At 46.9% G+C, this 21664-nt stretch overlaps 1 protein-coding gene across 2 annotated transcripts in view; it reads left to right on the top strand.

Annotated features, from left to right (window-relative positions):
• LOC137629588 (leukocyte receptor cluster member 1) overlaps positions 1-21664 on the top strand; it is a 45129-nt gene that overhangs the window by 15028 nt on the left and 8437 nt on the right. For both annotated transcript variants that reach the window (XM_068361045.1, XM_068361046.1), the window contains exons 2-3: positions 4673-4791; positions 13659-13758. In XM_068361045.1, coding sequence (XP_068217146.1) covers positions 4769-4791; positions 13659-13758 — 123 coding nt within the window. In that variant the 5' untranslated portion in view covers positions 4673-4768. The remainder of the gene's footprint in view (positions 1-4672; positions 4792-13658; positions 13759-21664) is intronic.

Here is a 21664-nt window from a genome sequence, read left to right as displayed (position 1 = left end):
TACCACCTGCAGCGCTAGAGGACGAGCATCGCCATCTCCACCTCCTCCTGGCCTTCCTGCCTGATCGCCATTCGTGACGATCGGAAGATCGTATGGATCGTTAGTCATCACGATCCGAGCGTTCTTCGCCTTAAAGACGCTCATGTTATAGAGCCTCTCGCTCACGAGACCGTAGGTTTCAACACTCTCCTCGAAGGCGTTCCTCTTCAGGAGGGCGAGTCTCGCGATCACGTTCTTCATGATCACGAGCAAAGTGTAGACATAGGTCCAGACGCTCGCTTTCTAGATCGTCACGATCTAGATTATAAGGACGGTACTCTCGCTCACAAGGATGACGCTCACGTTCACGAGGGCGGCGTTCATGCTTGCGAGGTTATCGTTAACAAGAACGACATTCTCGTTCGCAAGATAGGCACTCGCGGTGTTCTCGCCATCCTCGAATGAGAGCTAGATGCTCTTATTCACGGACATCCCGATCACAAACCGTACGTTCGCGATCAAGGTCTAGACGTTCCTCGTCTAGAGGTAGAGGTATGCTTACGCGCAGTCCAAACGACCTCGGACCGAACCTGATGATGAGAACGACCACTCCTCAGTGCCTTTCTCTGCATGGGGAGTTGTCGCGAAGCACTCGCCAACATGACGCTTGGAAATGCGTCCCACTGTGAGACGTCCTCCAACTAGAGTAGTCCCTACTCCAAGCCCTCCACTGCCAACTTTGTCAGACGTAGGTGCTCCTCTGGGGCAGCAGGGAGGCGTTAGATTTTCCTCTTTCGCTGTGGCTCCTAGTGCTCCTGTTGCAAGCACTTCTGTTCGCAAATCGCATCCATTGGCACGTGAAGTTGGCGATTTTGCGCGTGAATCTTGCGATTTCACGAGTAAATTGGAAAATTTTACGATCAACTCTCGAATAAGTGTGTCGGAATTGCAAGCAATTGCGGATCCAACACCTTCGTCTCGCCCTTCTGCGTCTTCCACCTCGAGTGGAAGATTGATACCCTTCCCAGAAGGGTTCAAGGAGCTTCCTAATAGGTTCGCAAATGTGCTTATTATCCCGGACCTTCCTCCACGTCCGAAGGAACGTGTTCCTCTGCCTCAGAGGTTATCTCCTCCGTTGACTGGCAATCCTTCTGGAGTTCCACCCAAAGGACACTCTTCTAGGGACTTCCAGGATGTACTTAGTTGTTCAGAGCTTCCTCCATGGGCATCAACTTTCAAGTCCACCATCCTGAAGGCTCTGAATGTGGCTCCTCCACCAATACAACCCCTTACTGTTACAGTCAGGGCAACCCCTAGAATCCCTCTGGAACCCTCATTGAGCTCATCAGTTGTGAGTCAAGACCCAAGAAGGAGGTCGACGATAGACAGCGCGCAGATCACCTCCACCCTGATCGCGTGCTGAAGGCCATGCCCCTTCTTATTCTTATATGGCCAACTTACCTTTCACGCCAGTGAAAGCAAAGGCAGTCATAACCAAGAAGCAGAAGAGATGGATGAGAGGCAGAACTCCACATCACGCCGACATCATCCATTCTAGGACGAGTAGGGACATGGGCTCGCCCAGGGAGATCGCGATCCATCTCTTCAACCATCAAGCCATTTAATTCCAGATAATCTTCTGAGGGCTTAGTTCTCAAATCTACTAAATCTGTTGGAGAGTGTTTCATTGCCATACCCTGACTCGTGTCCATAGAGTAACACTGATCTCACTAAACTGATATATAGTCTAGTTTTTATATGTAATTTCATTTTCCATGGCATATTCCGTTCTCATCATCTCTGTCTTTTTTCTATTTATCTTGAGCCCAACCTTGCGTGATATTTCATGCGTTCTGGCAAGCAAGCATTGCAAATCATGTGGTGATCTGCTAAAAAGGACAGCATCATTAGCATACTCTAGGTCAGCTAATTTCCCATTACCAATCTACTTCAATCCTTCTCCACCATCTCAAACTGTTCTATGCATTACAAATTCCATGAGGAGGATAAACAACATAGGTAACAGCACATTCCCTTGGAGTACTCTGCTGTTCACAGGAAATTCATTAGATAGGACTCCCCTAACATTAATTTTGCACTTGCCATGCTCATGAACAGACTTAATCAAATTCACATAATAACGCAGGACTCTCCATAAAATTGGCCGGTGTACACTGTCTAAGGCTTTTCCATAGTTCACAAATGCCATCAAAAGGGGATTTCTATATTCTACACATTGCTCTACATGTCTCAAAATGATAATCTGGTCAGTACAGCTTTTACCATTTCTAAATCCTGCTTGTTCATCTTTCAGCTTTTTATCAAGCTTTCTCTTTTGTCTCTTTAGAATAAGCATGCTATATATTTTTTTGACAACTGACGTAACTGTGACGCCTCTGTAAATTTTGCAGTCAGTCAGGTCTTTTTTTGCCATTTTCACCAACACTCCTAACTCTCATTCATCAGGTTTGCCTCTTCATTCCACATTCTACAAAATATTTGTGTAAATATTCTGGGAGTCACATCATTTTCAGCCAGTATCATATCAGCAATAATTCCATCGTAATCAGGGAGGGAAAACTTTGTTCAGTGTCGGGATTGAAAGGGTATCGCTCGGCCTTGAGCCTAGTTTTCAAGCTGAATAAAGTTAATATTTCCTTCTTGACGGAATGGTCTTTACTCATATGAAATTTTGAGTGCATATGCCCTCAGTCAGAAGTCAGACCTTCTCCTGGGAGCTTAGTGAAGGTTTTACATTCATTGAAAGGAGCCCTGTATGAACCTCTTCATCAAGCTTCAGATCAAGACTTGACTCTGAAGACGGTATTCCTTCTAGCTCTGGAAGCTGCAAAGAGAGGTAGTGAGCTTCATGATCTGTCCTATGACATAACCCATTCAAGGGAAAGGGGGTAAGTGACACTTTATTTTGTCACTGAGTTTGTAGCCAAGACTGAAAATCCGGCTATAGTGGACCCTAGTTTCCGGACCTTCTGGATTGAGAGTTTCTGTTGCGTAACTGATGATCCTGATCAGCAGTTAGTATGCCCTGGATGGGCGCTGAGAAAATATTTGAAGAGAACCGAAAGAGCCCGCCGACAGATCAACAGGCTTTTCGTAAGCACAGGAAAGAATAAAAGGAAGATAACAAAGAACTTTATCTCTTCCTGGATCAGGCAGATAATTGACAGAGCAATCCAACAGGATAGCTCTTATACTAACTGCCATCCCCATGCCCATGAAGTCAGGGACATCAGTACATCCTTTTCATTGTTAAGCAGGTGTTACAAGCGGGAGTGTGGAAAGATCAGACGACATTCACAGCCCACTAACTGCAAGACAACCTACAGTAACCCAGACACACTCACTTTAGGTCCTATGGTGGCTGGGCAAAACATGGTTAACTAACACCTCAGCTCTCTTGTAGTATGAGTAGCAGTTGGTTGAGGACAAATGTTACCAGTAAGTAAGACTAGAGTGAATGTGTGAGTGACTGGCCATTTCCTACTTCATTCTCCCCTCTGTTGGGGCTCAACATCCGATCAACTCTGCAAGTTAACCTCCTCTGACTGCAGTTGGTTACCATGCTCTTTGTGTAACATGAGTTATATGTATATATTTGTTATGTCCCCATCCTCTATGAAAGGTGGAGTCTGGCAGTGCCCTAGGTTAAGTATGGGATTTAGCTCCATCTTTATGCTTACCTGGTCATATTACATTGCTAAATTCTACGCTAGCACCGATTGCCCAGGCTGTCATCCTTTAGGTTCTCGTGGTGTCAGGTTAGCTTTAAACAGCTCATGTGAAGCATAGAGGTGTACCCCAGGACAGTCTCCAGCCAGTTGGTTTTAGGCACTAAAACCCACCGTAAGGTGAGTTTTCTATGAAAAAGTGTAAGGTTTTTTTTATCTAGTGTCAGAATAAATGATAAATTTAGAATACAGTAATTAGTATTTTTCCTAACTATACAAACCTGAAGTTCTTTACACATACTGTTCCCGCTATCAGCTACCCCCAGAAATCCTGCTGCAATTGCAAAGTGATGGTTTTTATTGGTGCTGGTGTGAGTGGGGTAGTGGGTTACCTCCACTATCCCCTCCCGCCTACTAGTAGCGGGTAGTTACACCTCGCAAAATTCTAACGGCTGGTTTTCAGTTAGTGTGGAAATAATTCTTCTATTTAAAGAGCTTCAAGTTCATACTTTATAGGTTGGAAATATACACACTGTTTCAAATTTGTAATTTTTCCTAACGATGCAAACCTTGATCTTTATATAGATTAGTCCTGCCATAACCTATCCCCCTGCAAGGCCTGCCTATAATCAAAAGTTGCGATAGAACACAGGTGTGTATGTGAGCATGGTAGCTAATTAGCGGTGGGTATTTATACCTCACTAAAAATCTTATGGCTTGTTTTTAGTTTTGCCAAAAGTATATTCCCTATAAAGAGGTCAAGGTTTGTATCGTTAGGAAAATGAAAATTACTTCCAAATTTGTCATTTTACCTATTCAGAGAAAATTAAGTTGATAATTATTTAAGTGAATCTTACCTTGTAGTCATTTTACTACCAACAATGAAGTGACTGCTTACATGTAGTTATCGTGATGGCTACTTGTGTTATGTTGTGTTGAAATGATAAATGATAAATTTTATTATTAAAGATTCACTGTTATTCACATAATTTTTTTTCTTCCAGGTTGAGTAAAAGAAGGATGCAAAATAATCTAGATGCAAGTCAGTGCTGTGAAATTTGCTGATTTACTTTTAATATTTCACAACTGACTCATTAAAGATGAATATTTTACCAAAGAAAAGGTAAGTTGTATGGGCACACCCAAATTTTTGTAGGCTTCAATATCCGTTTGCTCCAACACGAATATAAACCTTCGTTCTTTACATAGGATTATGACATCAGTGAATCTGGATCACTGCTAATAAAATTTTTAACAAGATGTCAAGAACCATATACAGTAATACCTCGCGACACAAAAAAATCTGCTTAAAAAAATTTCACTGCGAAAAGAGATACAAAGAATTTTACGACTTGCATCATGAAAAATGTTTCGTCTAATGAAAGCAGGTACGGTATGAGAACCCGAACGTGTCCGAGACCGAATTTAGAATTCGCACGCCTCCAGCCCGTAAACTCGCCACCATCCTCCCGTGCTCCCATTGGTTATCTCCCTACTCAGGTGCTAGTTACCACCATAAGATCCTACTCTCCCATTGGTCAGCATCTATCCTATCATACATCTACGCATTGGTGCTCCTCAGCTATTTTGTTTTGGCAGCGGTATCATGCACATTGACTTTGTATTTGTGATTTCGCTTTCGTGAATGTTGTACTGTATGGTGTTGTGATATTACGCTAGTTTATTAGCCATGGGTCCCAAGAAAGTTGTTGATGTGTAGGAAAAGAAGAGGCTGATTCTTGCTATGGAGATGAAGATGGAAATACTGTAATCAAGAAATACGAGGCTGGCATACAGTTAAGTGTGATAGCAAAGGAATATGGCTGAAACCTGTCTATAATAGGAACGATACTGAAACAGAAGGAAGCCTTCAAAGCAGAAACACCTTCTAAGGGCGTGATGTCCAAGATAAGATAGAGAGACTGCTGCTTGTTTGGATTAAGGACAAGGAAATTGCTGGAGACACGATCACCGCAACAATAATTTGCCAGAAGGCCAGCGTCATTTTCGGTGATCTCGTGTATGCCCAGGCTGAAACCAATGCTGGAGAAGGGATATCGAAGCAGGTACCTCCAGAATTCAAGGCTCCTCAGGGGTGGTTTGAAAAATTTAAGAGACAATCTGGCGTTCATTCGGTGGTGGGTCATGGGGAGGCTGCAAGCTCAGACACGAAAGCAGCCGAAGCCTTTGTTAGGACGTTCGACAAGTTGACTGTCCAGGAAGGCTACAGTCTCCAGCAAGTCTTCATCTGCAACGAAACTGGGCTTTTCTGGAAGAAAATGCCTCGTCGGATTTCCATTACGGAAGAAGAAAAGAAGCTACCTGGGCATAAGCTTATGAAGGACAGATTTACCCTTACACTCTGTGCAAACGCCACTGGGATTGTAAGGTGAAACCCTTGCTGACCTGGTGATGTATCACTCTGAGACTCCTCGAGCCTTCAAGGTCCACAAAGTGATGAAGGAGAAGCTTCAGGTGTAGTGGAGGGCTATTGCAAAAGCCTGGGTAACAAGAACATTGTTCACCGAGTGGGTAAACCTTTGCTTCGGAAGAGAAGAGAAGTGCCTCCCCTGAAATGCCTGCTGGTGTTCGCAATGCACCTGCTCACCCTCCTGGCCTTGGGAAAGATATCCTAGCAGAGTATTCCTTCATCAAGTTTCTCTATCTTCCACCTAACACCACCCCTCTCCTCCAGCCCATGGACCAGCAAGTGATTTCCTACTTCAAGAAACTTTTTACGAAATATCTTTTCACGAGATGTTTCGTAATCACTGAGAGCACAAACCTCACCCTTTGTGAATTTTGGACGGAGCATTTCCATATTGTGATGTGCCTCAAAATCACCAATACAACTTGGCAGGAGGTTTAGAGGCGCACCTTGAATTCTGTGTGGAAGCAGCTGTGGCCTGATGCCGTCTCTGCAAAAGATTTTGAGGGCTTCCATGCAGACCAAGCTAAAGCCAAAGCCGATTCTGAAACTGTTGACGATCTTGAACCTGTCACTCAATCTGAGGTTGCCAAGATTTTTACAATCGGGTTGTCCATGGGTCTGGAAGTTAATGTTGCTGACATTAATGAATTTATAGAAGAGCACCAAGAAGAACTTACGACTGATGACTTGGAGGCCATGTAACTGAACAAAGTTCAGGACAAGTTCTCTAGCAGCGAGGGGGAGGAGGATGACCCTATGACCATGGCAGAGATTAAGGAGGCTCTAGCTTGCTACTATAAAATGGCGGCTTTTGTCGAAAAGAGACATCCAGAAAAATTGTCATAGATCGTGCACTTGAATTATAAATGACGTTTGCCTGAGTCATTTCAGGAACATTTTAAGAAGCAGGCAGAAACAAGCTTCATTGGATTATTATTTTAAAAAGAGGCCTTGGGTTACTAGCAGGCCAAGAGGAAGATAAAAGGGATAAAATAACTAAAGAAGAGTGGCAGTGATGAAGAAAATACATTGTGTAATTAAATTTAGAAAATAAGTAACATGAAGTAAAAAAAAAAAAAATTAGAAAAGGGCAAAAAGAAGATTAATTTTAAGCTTATCGTAAAGTCAAGTGTTAATATTTTCTGCCATTTGCTGATAAGTTTCCTAAAATTAAGTGTTTATTTTTTGTTACAGTATTTTTACATTTGTTCCTGTGCAAACTACAAACCTTCCACTCCTTACTGAGGAGTATTATTTCGGCGAAAACTGAAACCAGCCTATAAGCTTTTTGTCAGGGTGTAACTACCTACCATTAGTTAGCGGAGGGGGGAGTGGGGTAGGTTAACCCTCCCGCTCATACCAGCACTAGCGACTTTCCGTCACTTTTTATTTCGGGTTGGTAGAGTAAAGACGTAGTCTTTCTCTCCCGTCAACCCATTTTAACCAGATCTGGTTAAAGGCCACTGGTCTAATGCTTAATAATTTTCCTTTTGAGCTGCCTTTCTTACACAGGTTCCCAGTGTAAGGAAAGTAGCAAGAAGCCTTTTGCCTCTACCTCTGCTACTCATCTGACGTTCGCTGACAGGAACTCCTCGGAGTGACTTGTCACAGGACCGTGAGTGCGCGGAAACGAGTTTTGGCTTCATTCCGGAGGTTGTACACGGTGATGTTCCGCTAGCCAGGTTTGCCCGAAGGGAGGAGATACAACCTGTACGACCGATAGGTTCACCTCCAAGTGTTGCGTAGGCCGACCTTCCGAGGAAGGACGATACAATATCCCTCCGAATGGCAGCTTCCTCCTCCGTGAGGCGATGCGCCATCGGAAGGAGTTTATCGATCCTCTCTTTAGTGAGAAGAGAGATCTTATCCAACGCCCATCGGAGCGGCAGCTCCCTCTTACGCGAGGTGATGCGCCATTGGAAGGAGGAGTTGATCGATCCTCTCTTTTGCGATAGGAGAGATCTTCTCCAACACCCTTCTGAGCGGCAGCTCCCTCGTCCATGAGGTGATGCGCCATTGGAAGGAATTGATCGATCCTCTCTTTTGCGAGAGGAGAAATCTTCTCCAACACCCTTCTGAGCGGCAGCTCCCTCGTCCATGAGGTGATGCGCCATTGGAAGGAATTGATCGATCCTCTCTTTTGCGAGAGGAGAAATCTTCTCCAACACCCTTCTGAGCGGCAGCTCCCTCGTCCATGAGGTGATGCGCCATTGGAAGGAATTGATCGATCCTCTCTTTTGCTAGAGGAGAAATCTTCTCCAACACCCTTCTGAGCGGCAGCTCCCTCGTCCATGAGGTGATGCGCCATTGGAAGGAATTGATCGATCCTCTCTTTTGCGAGAGGAGAAATCTTCTCTAACACACATCCGAGCGGCAGCGCACTTGTAAGCGAGGCGGTGCACTATTGGAAGGAGGAGTTGATTGATCCTCTCTTTTGTGAGAGGAGAGATCTTCTCCAATACCCTTCTGAGCGGCAACTCCCTTGTCAGTGTGTCACTGGACACAACGAGTTCTCGTTAGACACCGAGTTCTCGTTAGACACCGAGTTTCGTGAAATATCATCCTTCTTTGTTATTTTCGTGGGCTTTGATGTCCAATGAAATGGAGAACTCTTCAGAGCACTAGCACAACGGGCTTGTGATATACTGTATACCTTACACGGTTATTATTTCAAGCCTTTAGTTTCAAGGGAAATTTTTAACTTGTGCTTACGTTTACGAATGGTACCAAGCTCCGTACACAAGGTATCCAGGCGAATGTTGTCAGCTTTCAATACCTTTACGAACGTTAAGAAGCCCCAACCACAAGGCGACCAGACAAAGTTTGTCAGCTTCTCATTATGTTTATGAACATCAGCAAGCCCCGCCCACAAGTCAGGCAGGCATGCAAACAATGGAGTGTGATCGCTACACTAGCTGTACGTTGTTTTCATGGGTGCATGTGCTCACTTCTTAAAAATAATACAGCTAGTCGACACTCAAATTCCTTGGGCATTAATGTTGCGATTCGTCGCACAAGCTGTACATTATTCCCGCAAGCGGGCTCCGACTCGTTTTTAAACGTTTACCCGGAGGCAAAGAGGTTACGCATGCGCGGCTGCAGATGGACACACACATATGCAGGCAAGCAATCTTTCGGCCGACGAGGACTATAGACCATCTTACAACTAGAACTCAGTTCTAAATGGATAGTGTTAATGGCTATATTCCTTGCGGGAAATTAGGTTATGCATTACTCTTCATCCTTCCCGTAGCCAGACATGCTGGATATGTGGTTTCCCTTCATCCCAGGCAGTTCCTTCTTAACTTCTGATTGGAGGTCTTAGTTTTAGAAAATATTGAGACCGGAAACTTCACTGTATGTTTTCTGAAAGGAAATATTTGAAACTTATTCCAGTTTTGCAGATTGAAGACGATGAAGTTCAAATGTTTTCATTGTTCATAGGAAGGAAGAGGACTTGGTTACGAATGTTTGTCAACGTTCTCCAATCAAGTTCCAGATACTACTAATAATTTGGGCTATGCCAGTATGTTCTTCCACCTCCCTGGTATGTTACAGGTCCATAGATGGACTTATGCATACATTACCTGTCCAACAATAGATTGAAGATACGTCTCATTCTTACCTTTCGGAAGTAGTTGTGTACAATCAGTTGTTACCAACCGATCTCTTGCCTGAAAGCGATCACTAAGGAGATTTACTGTAATAATATCTTTCTCTAAGGAGTACTGGTTCCTCTAGAATACCGATTTTAACATACATACTCAGCCAACTCCCATTGTGTTAGCGGTAGTTGGAGCAAATCCCCCCCCCCCCCCCCCTCCCCTTCACAGCAGGGTTCACGTCTTGACATCAACTTGAGATGTTACTCGCTATGCAATCACTAGACCCCTTGGGAGAAACCGAGGAGAATTGGTTTTGCGCTGGAAGGTCAAGATCCCTTGTTCCACTCGTTGGAACTTGCTAATCTTTATTGGGGCAATAGGCATAAGCCCGATGTATTATTAACATCCTACTGGGTATCGGTTGACCAGGTAGTTCAGGGCCCTTCCCATTTTCTGATAATAGGTGGTGAATTTTTCCTCACAGATGCTGTTACAACCTATCTCCCGAAGTCTTACCTGTTATGAATAAATGCCTCCTCCTGGAATAGCGCTAACACTACCCACCAGGTTGCTGCAGGAGACAGTTTGTAGGAAAATACTCTGGTCCATCCTACTTGGTCGTTTACACAGACTCTAGTTACGCAAGGAATTCTTGCACAGGGTTGTGCACCCATTCACCAAGCAAGGTAAGCAGACAAGCTCGTCTGCCTGACTAAGAGAAGCACCTCACTTCTGCCACACGGAATGCTCTCTTGGGGTGTAGATCTCGTCCTCCCCACAGACTTGATGCTGTTTTCTGATGCATCAAAAGAAAGGTGGGGGCCCCACGTGCTGCACTGCACGACCTCAGGCCTTTGTCCAGAATTCATAAAGTACCTTCACATAGATCTCTTAGAGATGAAGGCTGTCTTTCTGGCCCTGCAACAATTCCATCAGTTCTTGGTGAGCCACTCCGTGCTGGTGATGAGTGACAAAACCACTGTAGTAGTTTACATCAACAAGCAAGGAGGTACTTTTTCTCAGCCCCTATCCCATCTAGCAGTAGAAATACGGAGATGGGCCGAAGTTCACTCGGTCTCGCTATCAGCTCACTTCTTTCCCGGCAAGAGGAATGTGCTCGCCAACAATCTGAGCAGAGCAACTCAGGTAGTGGGCATCGAATGGTCTTTCGATTATCTAGTAGCCAACAAAGTCCTAACTTTGTGGGGTTCTCCAATAATGGATCTGTTTGTAACAGCCCTGAACTTTAGGCTCCCCAAGGCTCTCTGACAAGATGCATTCCAACAATGGTGGGACAACATCAACGTTTACACCTTTCCTCCATTCTGTCTGATGAGAAGAGTACTCAACAAGGCCAGAACTTCACTCAACCTTTCAATGACCCTCATAGCTCCACTACAGCATCATGCGGAATGGTTTCCGGACCATCTGCAGCTCTTAATGGAGCCTCCAAGGAACTTCCTCCACAATACAATCTACTCAGACAACCATATGTCAACATCTACCACATAACCATAGCTTCACGACGACTTCACGCCTGGAGACTATCCAGTATCTCCTCTCTCGAAGAGGATTTTCGCAGCAACAAGTTGCGAAGAGGATGTCTGGATATCTGCAAAAATCTTCAGCAGCAGTCTACTAGGCAAAGTGTTACGTCTTCTGTGGTTGGTGTCATGGAAGGGTTACATCTCCATTCGATGCCACTATCCTAGCAATAGCCGAGTTCCTCGTGTATTTGCAGGCGGAAATGCGCCTCTCAGTTTTGGCAGTGAAAGGCTATCGCCAAGCCTTGAGCATCGCCTACAAACTGAAAGGAATGGACATCTCTTCATCACTAGAACTTTCCTGACTCATATGGAGTTACAAACTTATCTGTCCTCAGTCGGAAGTAAGACCTCCCCCTTGAAACATGGTTCGAGTTTGGTGTCTAAAGAGGTCTCCCTACGAACCATTACATCAGGCAACAGATCGCCACCTTACTTGGAAGACGGTGTTCCTACTGGCCTTGGTTTCGGCCAAACGAGTCAGTGAACTTCATGGTCTCACTTATGACATTGCCCATTCAAGGGGATGGGAAGCTGTAACGTTCAGCTTCGTCCTTGAGTTTGTTGCCAAGATTCAGAATCCAGGGGTTTTGGATCCTAGATTCGATTTCTTTCGGATAACGGTGTCCGTGCCGTAACTGATAATCCAGATCATCTGTTACTGTGCCCAGTAAGTAGTTTGAGGCTCTACCTCAAGAAAACAGCGGCAGCTTGCTCCCGAGTGCCTTTGCTTTTTATCAGCATCTGGAGAAACAAAAGGAGGATCACTAAGAACACCATCTCAGCATGGATTTACAGAGTCATCGATCACGCTCTGAATCCAGATCCTCCTCCAACACGTCAACCCAGAGCTCACGATATTAGGGGCATAGCTACATCCCTGGCCTTCAAAAGAAACTGCTCTGTGACGCAGGTTTTACAAATACGGGTGTGGAAGCGTCAGACGACTTTAACTGGCAGAAGACTCGATATGTTTTTTTATCAGTCCTGTGGTGGCTGCACAACAGCTGGTATAGTACCTTAAGCTCCTTATTGGACAAGTAGCAGAAGGTTGAGGGCACTGTTACCCAGTTTTAGTCTCTGTGAATGAAAAGGAATGACTGGCTCTTTTCTTTTCTTCATCTTCCCCTCTCTTGGGGAAAGCAGTATTCTAGGTTCTCTGTACAAGCTGGCCTCAACAACTGCAGGTAAACCATAGCTCCCTTGTATACCTAGTATTGGGTCAGTACTGTTATTTCCCTATACCCTAGCGAGGTGGTATTGGGAAAGTCTTGATCAACTAGGCTATTTCCTATGGACTCGTAATAACTTATACCTCGACAGTCACATTGCTAGTGAGTCAACACACAGCTTGTGTAGGCCGCAGACCTTGAGTAGCAAGGTTTAGCGAGGTGTTAAGGTCTCCTTATTTTTGTACTAACCTACATAAAAAAGGAAACCCCGTATAAAGCCAAAAAGCCAGATTTGCAGAGACATCCACCCTCCCTATGGGTAAATCACCCCTATAAATAGCGTAGGTTTGTATCCCAGATATGGAAGAAATGACAAATTTGGAAATAATTTGTACTTTTCCTAACAATGCAAACCTTTAGCTATTTATACAAACTTACTCACCAACCCTGTCCCCTTTAAAGTCCTTCCTCCAAGCACAGTGAAGCACAGTCACAGGTGTGTGAGTGAGACTGGTACCTAGCTACCCTCCTCCCCATCCTTGCTAACTAGCTGGATGGCTTGTTAACCCTCGCTAAATTTTAATGGCTTGTCGTTTCAGCTTCACCGAAAGTATTACCATTATAAATAGCTAAAGATTTGTATCGTTAGGAAAGATATAAATTATTTCCAAAATTGTCACATTTGATTGTATGAAAATCCACGCCAATTAATACATATTAAGGTCAAAGGTCAAGGTTGAGTCCAAGATCAAGGTTAATCAAAAAGTCAAATTCCAGGTATCAACCATACAGCCACAATTTTAACAGTAAAGTAATGAAATGTTGAGGGATTTTAAACTGCTACATAAAGGTCAAGGTTGAGTCCAAGGTCAAGGTCAAGCAAAAGGTGAAATTCCAGTCATCAACCATATGGCCACAGTTCTAATCGTAAAGTAATTTAACTTGCAGGGATTTTAAACTTTTGTGTAAAGAGCTGGAAATTATTAATTGATTATGGCAAAGGCACGCTGGTTTCGAGAAATAGGCCTAAGCTGCAGCCTCCGCCACAGAGTTCTGTTCTTTCAGAGTGCTTTTCTAATTAAGAGTGTTTTGAGTGGTCTTGTTACTTACAATGAAAAATATCACAGTAATTTCAGCATATAGTGCACTGTAGAGCTTTTGGAATTCATGTCACTTACAATTTCTATATTTTTTTACTACAGATAAAATTATTATTCTAAAAAATTTAATTTTTGCAGGTGGCATGTTAGAACGAAGGATAATATTGCACGTGTTAGGAGGGATGAAGCTGCAGCAGCAGAAGAAGAGAAAGAGAGGATTCGTAAGCTTAAACTTGCAGTAAGTCTTTTCCCCAGTGCATTGTAATAAGTGTACTGAAAAAATAGGGGTTTTTAGTACAGTTTACTGTATTCCTATGTTGATATAAACTTCTAAGTCATTTATATGGGTTACTCCTAGTCTCGTTTTATCCTCGACCAGATAATCAAAGAAAATGGGGTTTGATTGCATCACACTACAGTTGCCAAGCAACCACAGCTCATGGCTGTGCAGGGCGCCTTCTCATAACATTGTTCACTACACTCATGGTCGTGAAGTTAAGAGGTCTTGTCCCTACTACCTCTCTACAATTAGACAAAGTAGTTCTTTTCTATAATTAATCTAAAAAGTACTAAAGCTTTAATTAGTTTTGTTAGAAACTATAAATGATATACTTTGCTTGTTGCAAGCATAAATCAGATGTAAAAAAAGGTATTACAGTGATACCTCGGTAGTCGAACGACTCTAAATTCGAACAAATCGGAGTTCGACCAAATATTTAGAGTAATTTTTGCTGCGGTTTTCGAACAAAAAATCGGAACTTGAACAGCCGAACGCGTGGCCGAGTGAGATGAGCGGCCATCTCGGCTACTCTCGCTTGGTCGGGTAGCATCATTTCAAGAGAGAGCGTCAGTCCGACAACACGTGTTGAGAATTTATTGTGATTTAGTGCGTTTTATTGTCTTTTTTTGCCGATAATAATGTGTCCCAAGAAAGTTAGTGATAAGGGGAAGGATAAGAGGAAAACTGTGAGAACAACGATCGAGTTGAAGAAGGAAATTATTGCGAAATTTTAGAATGGTGTACGAGCGTCTGATCTAGCCTTACAGTATGGCATGCCGAAGTCGACCATTACGACCTTTTTGGAAAATAAGGAAGTGATAAAGAAAGCTAATGTTGCACAGGGAGTGACAGCAATTAGTAAGCAAAGGCTAAAAGTAATTGAGGAAATGGAAAAGTTGCTCCTTATATTTATTAAAGAAAAGCAGTTGGCCGGGGAAAGTATAAGTGAAGCTTTCATTTGTGAGAAAGCTCTTCATATTTATGAAGAATTGGTGAAGAAAAGTGCCAATACTAGTGAAAGTGATTCGTCATTTACTTTTAAAGCAAGCAGGGGCTGGTTCGAGAAATTCCGGAACAGAACTGGAATTCACCATGTGACTAGGCATGGGGAGGCAGCCAGTTCGGATCAGGTGGTAGCTGAAAAATACGTTGTTGAATTCGACCGATACATTAAGGAACAAAATTTGATCCCGCAGCAAGTCTTCAATTGCGATGAGACCGGGTTATTTTGGAAGAAAATGCCGGCCAATACCTACATTAATGATAATGTTATGTCTCACTTTAGAAGAATAGTGCAGAAGAGAAAGAAGCAGCTGACTATTGACATGTTTTTCATAAAAGAAAAGAGAGCTGCTACATCCCAGCCTGATTCCCCTCCAAAGAAGAGAAACAGAAGAGAAAAAACCCCTGAAGGAGATTTGCCCAACCTTTTACTGCAGAGAGAAAAAATCCCTGAAGGAGAACTACCCAGCCACATCATGGAAGGGGACTCTCCTTCCAAGCAGTAACCTCTCCCTTCCATCCTCTCCACATCCATTCCTGTATGCCATCGAACCGCTGCTCAAAGGTATGTACAGTAAATGGTTTAAAATTGTTTTATATAGTTTTCCGACCAATTTCGTACACATTTAAATAATTATGGTTGTTTAGGTACACGTTTTATTAATATTTTGGGCATTTTGGAGTGCGTAGGAACGTATAAAAATAAATACCATTATTTCTTATCGGAAAAAAGGTTTCGGTACTCGAACAAATCGGAGGTCGAACACTGATCCCGAACGGATTATGGTCGAGTACCGAGGTATCACTGTAGTTTGTAAGGTATGTATAAGGTGCCAAAGCAGTTACTATGTTTGTTACAGGCTATGAATAATATGCCAAAGCAGAGTAGGCATTGTGTATGTTACAAGGTATAAATACGTATATATGAGAAATATGGTTGCTAATATATGTTGATGTTTGGTTGAAATTTTTGTCTATGTATGATTGAGTGAATGTGTTAATTTGTTTTTTCCATTTGTTCCTTAACTGAATACAAACCATGCTATTTACATGGGGTAATTACTTCGGCGCAGCCGATGACGAGCCATAAAGTTTTAACGAGGGTTTCCTATCCCACCGCTAGTTAGCGGGGGGGGGGGGTAGCTTGCTACCCCTCCACCCTCACACACACCGGTGATTCGGCCACTTTACTTTTGGCTCGGAGAGACGACAGACCTGTCAGCGCTCTCCTCTCATTTGACTGCCATAATTTTTGTTTGCTTTTCCTTGCAGTGTTTGTGTGTGAAGTTGGCCTCTATTATCATCATGCGCACTTGCCCTTGTCTTGCCGGCCGCCCTTGTGGAACCTTTATGTCGGCCATGGAGACGGATCCGCACTCCTTATGCCCTCAGTGTAGGGGCCAACGGTGTGATAGTGCTAATATGTGTATTGATTGTAGGGAGTGGCCTACCTCCCAGTGGGAGAGGTTTGCCCGGCGACGTAAGAAGAAGGCTAAACGGGATCGTTCTCCTTCCGAAAGTTCTCGGCAGAGAGAAAATCTTAGGTCGTCTTCTCCCGCCGCTCATTCCTCCTCCGAAGCTCCCGCTCGGGCGGCCTCTTCCGAGAGGCCAGCGAACAGTAGCGTAGACCTTAATGTTGATATTGTTGACCGATCCCGTGGTAAGGGAGAGGCCGCTGCCTACCATAGCGAGGCGGCTGCCCCTCCCCCCTCGGAGGAGGTAGTTATTTCTAACGAGGATCTTTTTCAGCTTTGGGCTTCCTTGGGGCTACAGGGTTCGCCCTCCAAGGAAGCCCTGTTTGACATGGTCAAACGGGGTGCGGCCGCCGAACAATCGTCAAGTAAGCGGAAATAGAGGCGTTCGCGCCTCTGATCCTGTTCCGCGCCAGGGTTCCCCTGCGTGCCCACGCCCATCGACAACTGTTCCTGATGCAGCGCGCAAGCGCTCAAAGGCGCCCACGCGCCCACCTTTACCAACACTGCCGCGCCCCCCAGTTCCTGTTACACCGCGCGCGATTCCAAAGGTACCTGAGTCGGCGCACAGGCGCCCACAGGTTCCTATGGACTCGCCGCGCCCTATGGGGGAGAAATGCAGCGCGCGTTCAACCCCTGTTCCTGTGCCACCGCGCGCGGTCCAACAAGTTTCGGAGTTGGCGCACAGGCGCCCACAGGTTCCTGTGGACTCGTCGCGCCCTATAGGGGGAAAGCGCGACGCACGATCGCCCCCGGTTCATGTCACTTCACGCGCGGTCCAAAAGGTTCCAGAGTCATCGCACAGGCGCCCACAGGTTCCTGCGGACTCGTCGCTCCCTACAGGGGAAGGTCGCTAATGAACGCGCGATTTCATCCTCAGCGCTCACGCGCTCTCCATCCCGCGCTCTCCATCCCGCGCTGTAAAGGGGGTTCGCGATGCGCATTCACGCGCAGTTATTGTTCCAGCTCCCGCGCATTCCCCAACGCGATCGCGTGGCGCGCCGACTCAACACGTGGCTCTGGAGATGGCTAAGTTAGCGCACAGGCGCTCACAGCCTCCTCTGGAATCGCGCGAGTCTCCTGCCGACAATATCGCGCGCGACGCTCATCTGTCGCGCCCAGTTCCAGCTACGTGCCCTGTGCCTGTGTTTAAGGCAACTGTGGGCATTCCTCATGCCGTTCGCAACCCGCGACCTCGGAAACAGCCTGTTCCGGATACGCGCCAACAATCGCCAGCGCGGTTAACGACCTCGCAGGAGAATAGGGCGATCCGTCCCGACCGTCGCCCACAGGTCTCTCGGGATTCTGCTATAGTCCTATCGCCTTCGCGGCGAGTTCTCCTAGACACGCGCACAGGCGCCCCTGTCATATCGCACCTTTCCGGGTCTCACCAGGTCGCTGCGCGTTCGGGCAGTTCCTGATCGTCGTACACTGACACCTTCATCAACCCGCTCTCGCGGCCTTATTCCGGCCCGCTCTCCAAGGCATGACCGCACCATTGATCCATCTGCGCGCCATCACCTTGCGCCCGCCCCTGCCCATGTGGGTGCGCGCGCGCGCGATTTTCCAGCATCGCCTGCCCACGCTGGTGCGCGCGCGATTTGGTTCGCGCTCGTGATTTTCCAGCTTCGCGTAACTCTAACGCGCGCGACCCTGTGCTGGGCCCGGTTCACGAGCCCCTGCGAGACCGCCAGCAGGCGGATTCTTCCTTGTCGCGCTCCCCCCTTCGTAAGCACAGACCAGCGCGCTCGCCAGAAGGGGGGCGCTCGCCAGAAGGGGGGCGCTCCCCGGAAAGGTCTAGGGATTCTTCTTTTTCAGCCCAGAAGGCAAACCCTCGCTTGTTAACTCCTCCTAGGGATCCATCAGTCCCCTTCCCTCCAGAGGAAATGTCTGCCAGCGCCGCTGTCAGTCAACAGCCGTGGTTTGATACCCTCCTCAGAGTTCTTGTGCGGGCTATTAAGCCAGTCGCTTCTGACTCGGGTCGTGAACCAGTGGCAGTTTCCTCCCCCCTGAAGAGGAAGAGAGGAGTCTCTCCCGTGGATCTTCCTCCGAGACCTAGGCTATCTCCTCGCAGATCCTTAATCGACGTTCCTACTCCTCCTCAGACCTTCTCGCCCTCCCCTGCTGAGGAGGAATACCCCTCCTCAGGGGAGTCGGTCGGAGAGGATGTCTTCCCCATCGCACCAATGGAAGAAGTTCATCCCCCTCCCGAGAGGTCTCCTCGTCTTGAGGTGGAGAAGGACCTACCACCTTCGCTTTTGGAGTCCTGTATCCTTCCCAGGAGGGAATCTAAGACTATTCCTAAATCGTCGGCCAGGATCAGACAGGAGCAGCCTAGGGCAGTCGAGGATACCCACGTGTCCCCCCAGGAAGAGCCCTTGGGGTCTGGAGACTTCGCTGCAAGTCCATCGGGAGGCGAGCGTCAGGAATCGGAACATGCATTCTGGCAAGTTCTGTCCCTCATGAGGAGTGTAAACGGGATCCCAGATCCTGAGGTCCCTCCTCGTGATGGGCAGGACACAGTCCTGGATCGTATCTTTGGCACTCATAAGCCCTCCAGGGCCAGTGCAGCTTTGCCCTGGTCTCAAGGGATGAAGAGTGCCAGAGAGAAGATCAAGGGACAATTCACTTAGCTTGCCTCCTCAAGCAGGTCGAGTGCCGGGTATAAGCTCCTCCCTCCTCCTCGAGTCTGTCAGAGGAGGTATTTTGAGATCCTTGAGGAGCGTTCTCTGAGTCTTCCCCTGCACCACTCCGTGGAAGTCCTCATAGGTGGGGTCTCTCTTGAGAGACTCTCCAACCGGCACGTGTCCTTCTCGGCCACTGAGATCCAGAGTCAGGAGAAGGTCATTAAGTGCGCCATGCAGGCCGCTTCATGGCTAGACATCTGGCTGGGTTCTCTGGGCATTCTGGTGCGATCCGAGGATCTGTCCAAGGAAAGCACCAGGAAAGCGCTGGAGACCTTCCTCCTCTCGGGCACTCGGACCATCGAGTTCCTGTCCCACCAGGTTACCAGCTTGTGGGCCAACACGATCCTCAAGCGTCGGGACGCAGTGGCTGAGAGGTTTCATCAGAAGGTCCCCAGCGCCGAGGCAAGTAGGCTCAGACACACTTCTGTCCTCAGCAAGAGTCTGTTCGAGCCTAAGGACGTGGAGCGTACTGCCGAAAGGTGGAGGCAGTCCAATCAGGATTCCCTCATCCATAGAGCCCTGACATCAAGGCCCTACAAGCCCCCGGCAGTACAGCAGCCCCGCCCTGCCAAGGACACGAAGAAGATAACCGCTACAGCGAAGCCCAAGGTGTCTAAGCCCTTTCTTGCCAGGGGCAGAAGGGGCAAGAAGTCCTCCAAGGGAAGCAGGAACCCTAGAGGTACCGGCCGAGGCCGGAAACGCTAGGGGTGGCAATCCCCCTGCATGTCCACCAGTGGGGGGATGCCTTCAGAGTTGCGCAGCAAGGTGGCAGCAACTTGGGGCGGATACCTGGACGATCTCTGTGATCTCTCAAGGGTATCGCGTTCCGTTCACGGCATCTCTACCTCCCCTGACAGCAGATCCAGTGTCACTGAGCTCTCTTGCCATGGGATCGGCAAAAGGGCAGGCCCTTTGGGCCGAAGTCCAGACCATGTTGGAGAAGAACGCGCTCCAGGAGGTCGTGGACGGGTCCCCAGGCTTCTACAGTCGACTCTTTCTTGTGAAAAAGGCGTCTGGAGGCTGGAGACCAGTCATCAATCTCTCGACACTGAACGGGTTTGTCAAACAGACGCCGTTCAGCATGGAGACAGCAGACACGGTAGGGCTTGCAGTGAGACCGCGAGATTTCATGTGCACTCTGGATCTGAAGGATCCCGATCCATCCGTCTTCAAGGAAGTACCTAAGATTTTGCCTAGATCACAAGATCTACCAGTTCAAGGTGTTGTGTTTCAGTCTCTCCACAGCACCTCAGGTGTTCACCAGAGTCTTCACCATCATCTCTTTGTGGGCACACAGGACCGGCATCCGTCTCCTTCGTTACCTGGACGACTGGCTGGTCCTGGGAGACTCGGAGGTATCCCTTCTCCACCACCGAGACAAGCTCCTCGAGGTTTGCCGGGATCTGGGGATCATGGTGAACCTCGAAAAGTCTTCTCTGCAGCCTTCTCAGAGACTGGTTTATCTAGGTATGATCATAGACACCAATCTCCACAAAGCCTTCCTGAGTTTGTTGTCAAAACTCAGAACCCAGGAGTGCAGGACCCTAGGTTCGACTCTTTCCAGGTCTCGAGTTTTCGTTCCGTAACAAATGACCCACATCATCTCCTACTGTGCCCAGTTAGGAGTCTGAGGTTGTATCTGAAGAGAACAGCTGCAGTTCGGCCCCAGGTGCGAGCCTTGTTTGTTAGCACCGGGCCAATGAAGAAGAGGGTCACCAAAAACACCATCTCGGCCTGGATCCGTAAGGTAATCCACCTGGCCTTGAGTTCTGACCCTCCCCCGTCACGACGCCCTAAGGCGCATGATGTCAGGGGCGTAGCTGCGTCCCTGGCCTTCAAGAAGAACTTTTCTGTGATGCAGGTCCTGCAAGCCGGGGTCTGGAAGCGTCAGACTACCTTCATGACCCACTATCTGCAAGACGTGACCCACAGGAGGCTCGATACGTTTTCTATCGGCCCTGTGGTGGCTGCACAACAGCTGGTCTAACCTCAGGCTCCTAATTGGACAAGTAGCAGAGGGTTGAGGGCATTGTTACCCAGTTTTAGTCTGTGTGAATAAAAAGATCTGTCTGGCCCTTTTCTTTTCTTCATCCTCTCCTCCCTTGGAGAAAAACAGCATCCTGGTTCTTTGCACAGCTGACCTCGAACCTCTGCAGGTAAGCCATGCTTCCTTGTGTTCCTAGTATTAGCTTATGATACTGTCATGTCCCCATACCCTGACGAGGTGGTATTGGGTTGTCCTACCCTAGATTTCCTTATTAAGGACTCCAGGTCAACTTCCTAGGACGTGTCACTGCTCACCTTCACACACAGCTTACGTAGGCCGCAGTAGTCCTTGACTGCTTGCGAGGTGCAGGGTCCCCGATCCTGGAGTTGCTTTTTGAACTCAGGTTCGGGGACCCCGGGCAAGCCAAAGCCAGTATGGCAGGGGACTTACCTCCCTTCCTAAGGGTTGAGTCACCCCATGTAAATAGTGTGGTTTGTATTCAGTTAAGGAACAAATGACAAATTCGTAGATAATTTGTATTTTTCCTAACGATACAAACCTAGCTATTTACAGTTATGTGCCCGCCAGCCCTGTCCCCCAAGATAAGTCCTACCTCTAAGTAAAGTGGCCGAATCACCGGTGTGTGTGAGGGTGGAGGGGTAGCAAGCTACCCCCGCTAACTAGCGGTGGGGTAGGAAACCCTCGTTAAAACTTTA

Source organism: Palaemon carinicauda, chromosome 37, assembly GCF_036898095.1.
Source record: "Palaemon carinicauda isolate YSFRI2023 chromosome 37, ASM3689809v2, whole genome shotgun sequence".
Lineage (NCBI taxonomy): Eukaryota > Metazoa > Arthropoda > Malacostraca > Decapoda > Palaemonidae > Palaemon > Palaemon carinicauda.
This window is presented reverse-complemented; position numbering and strand designations above follow the sequence as displayed.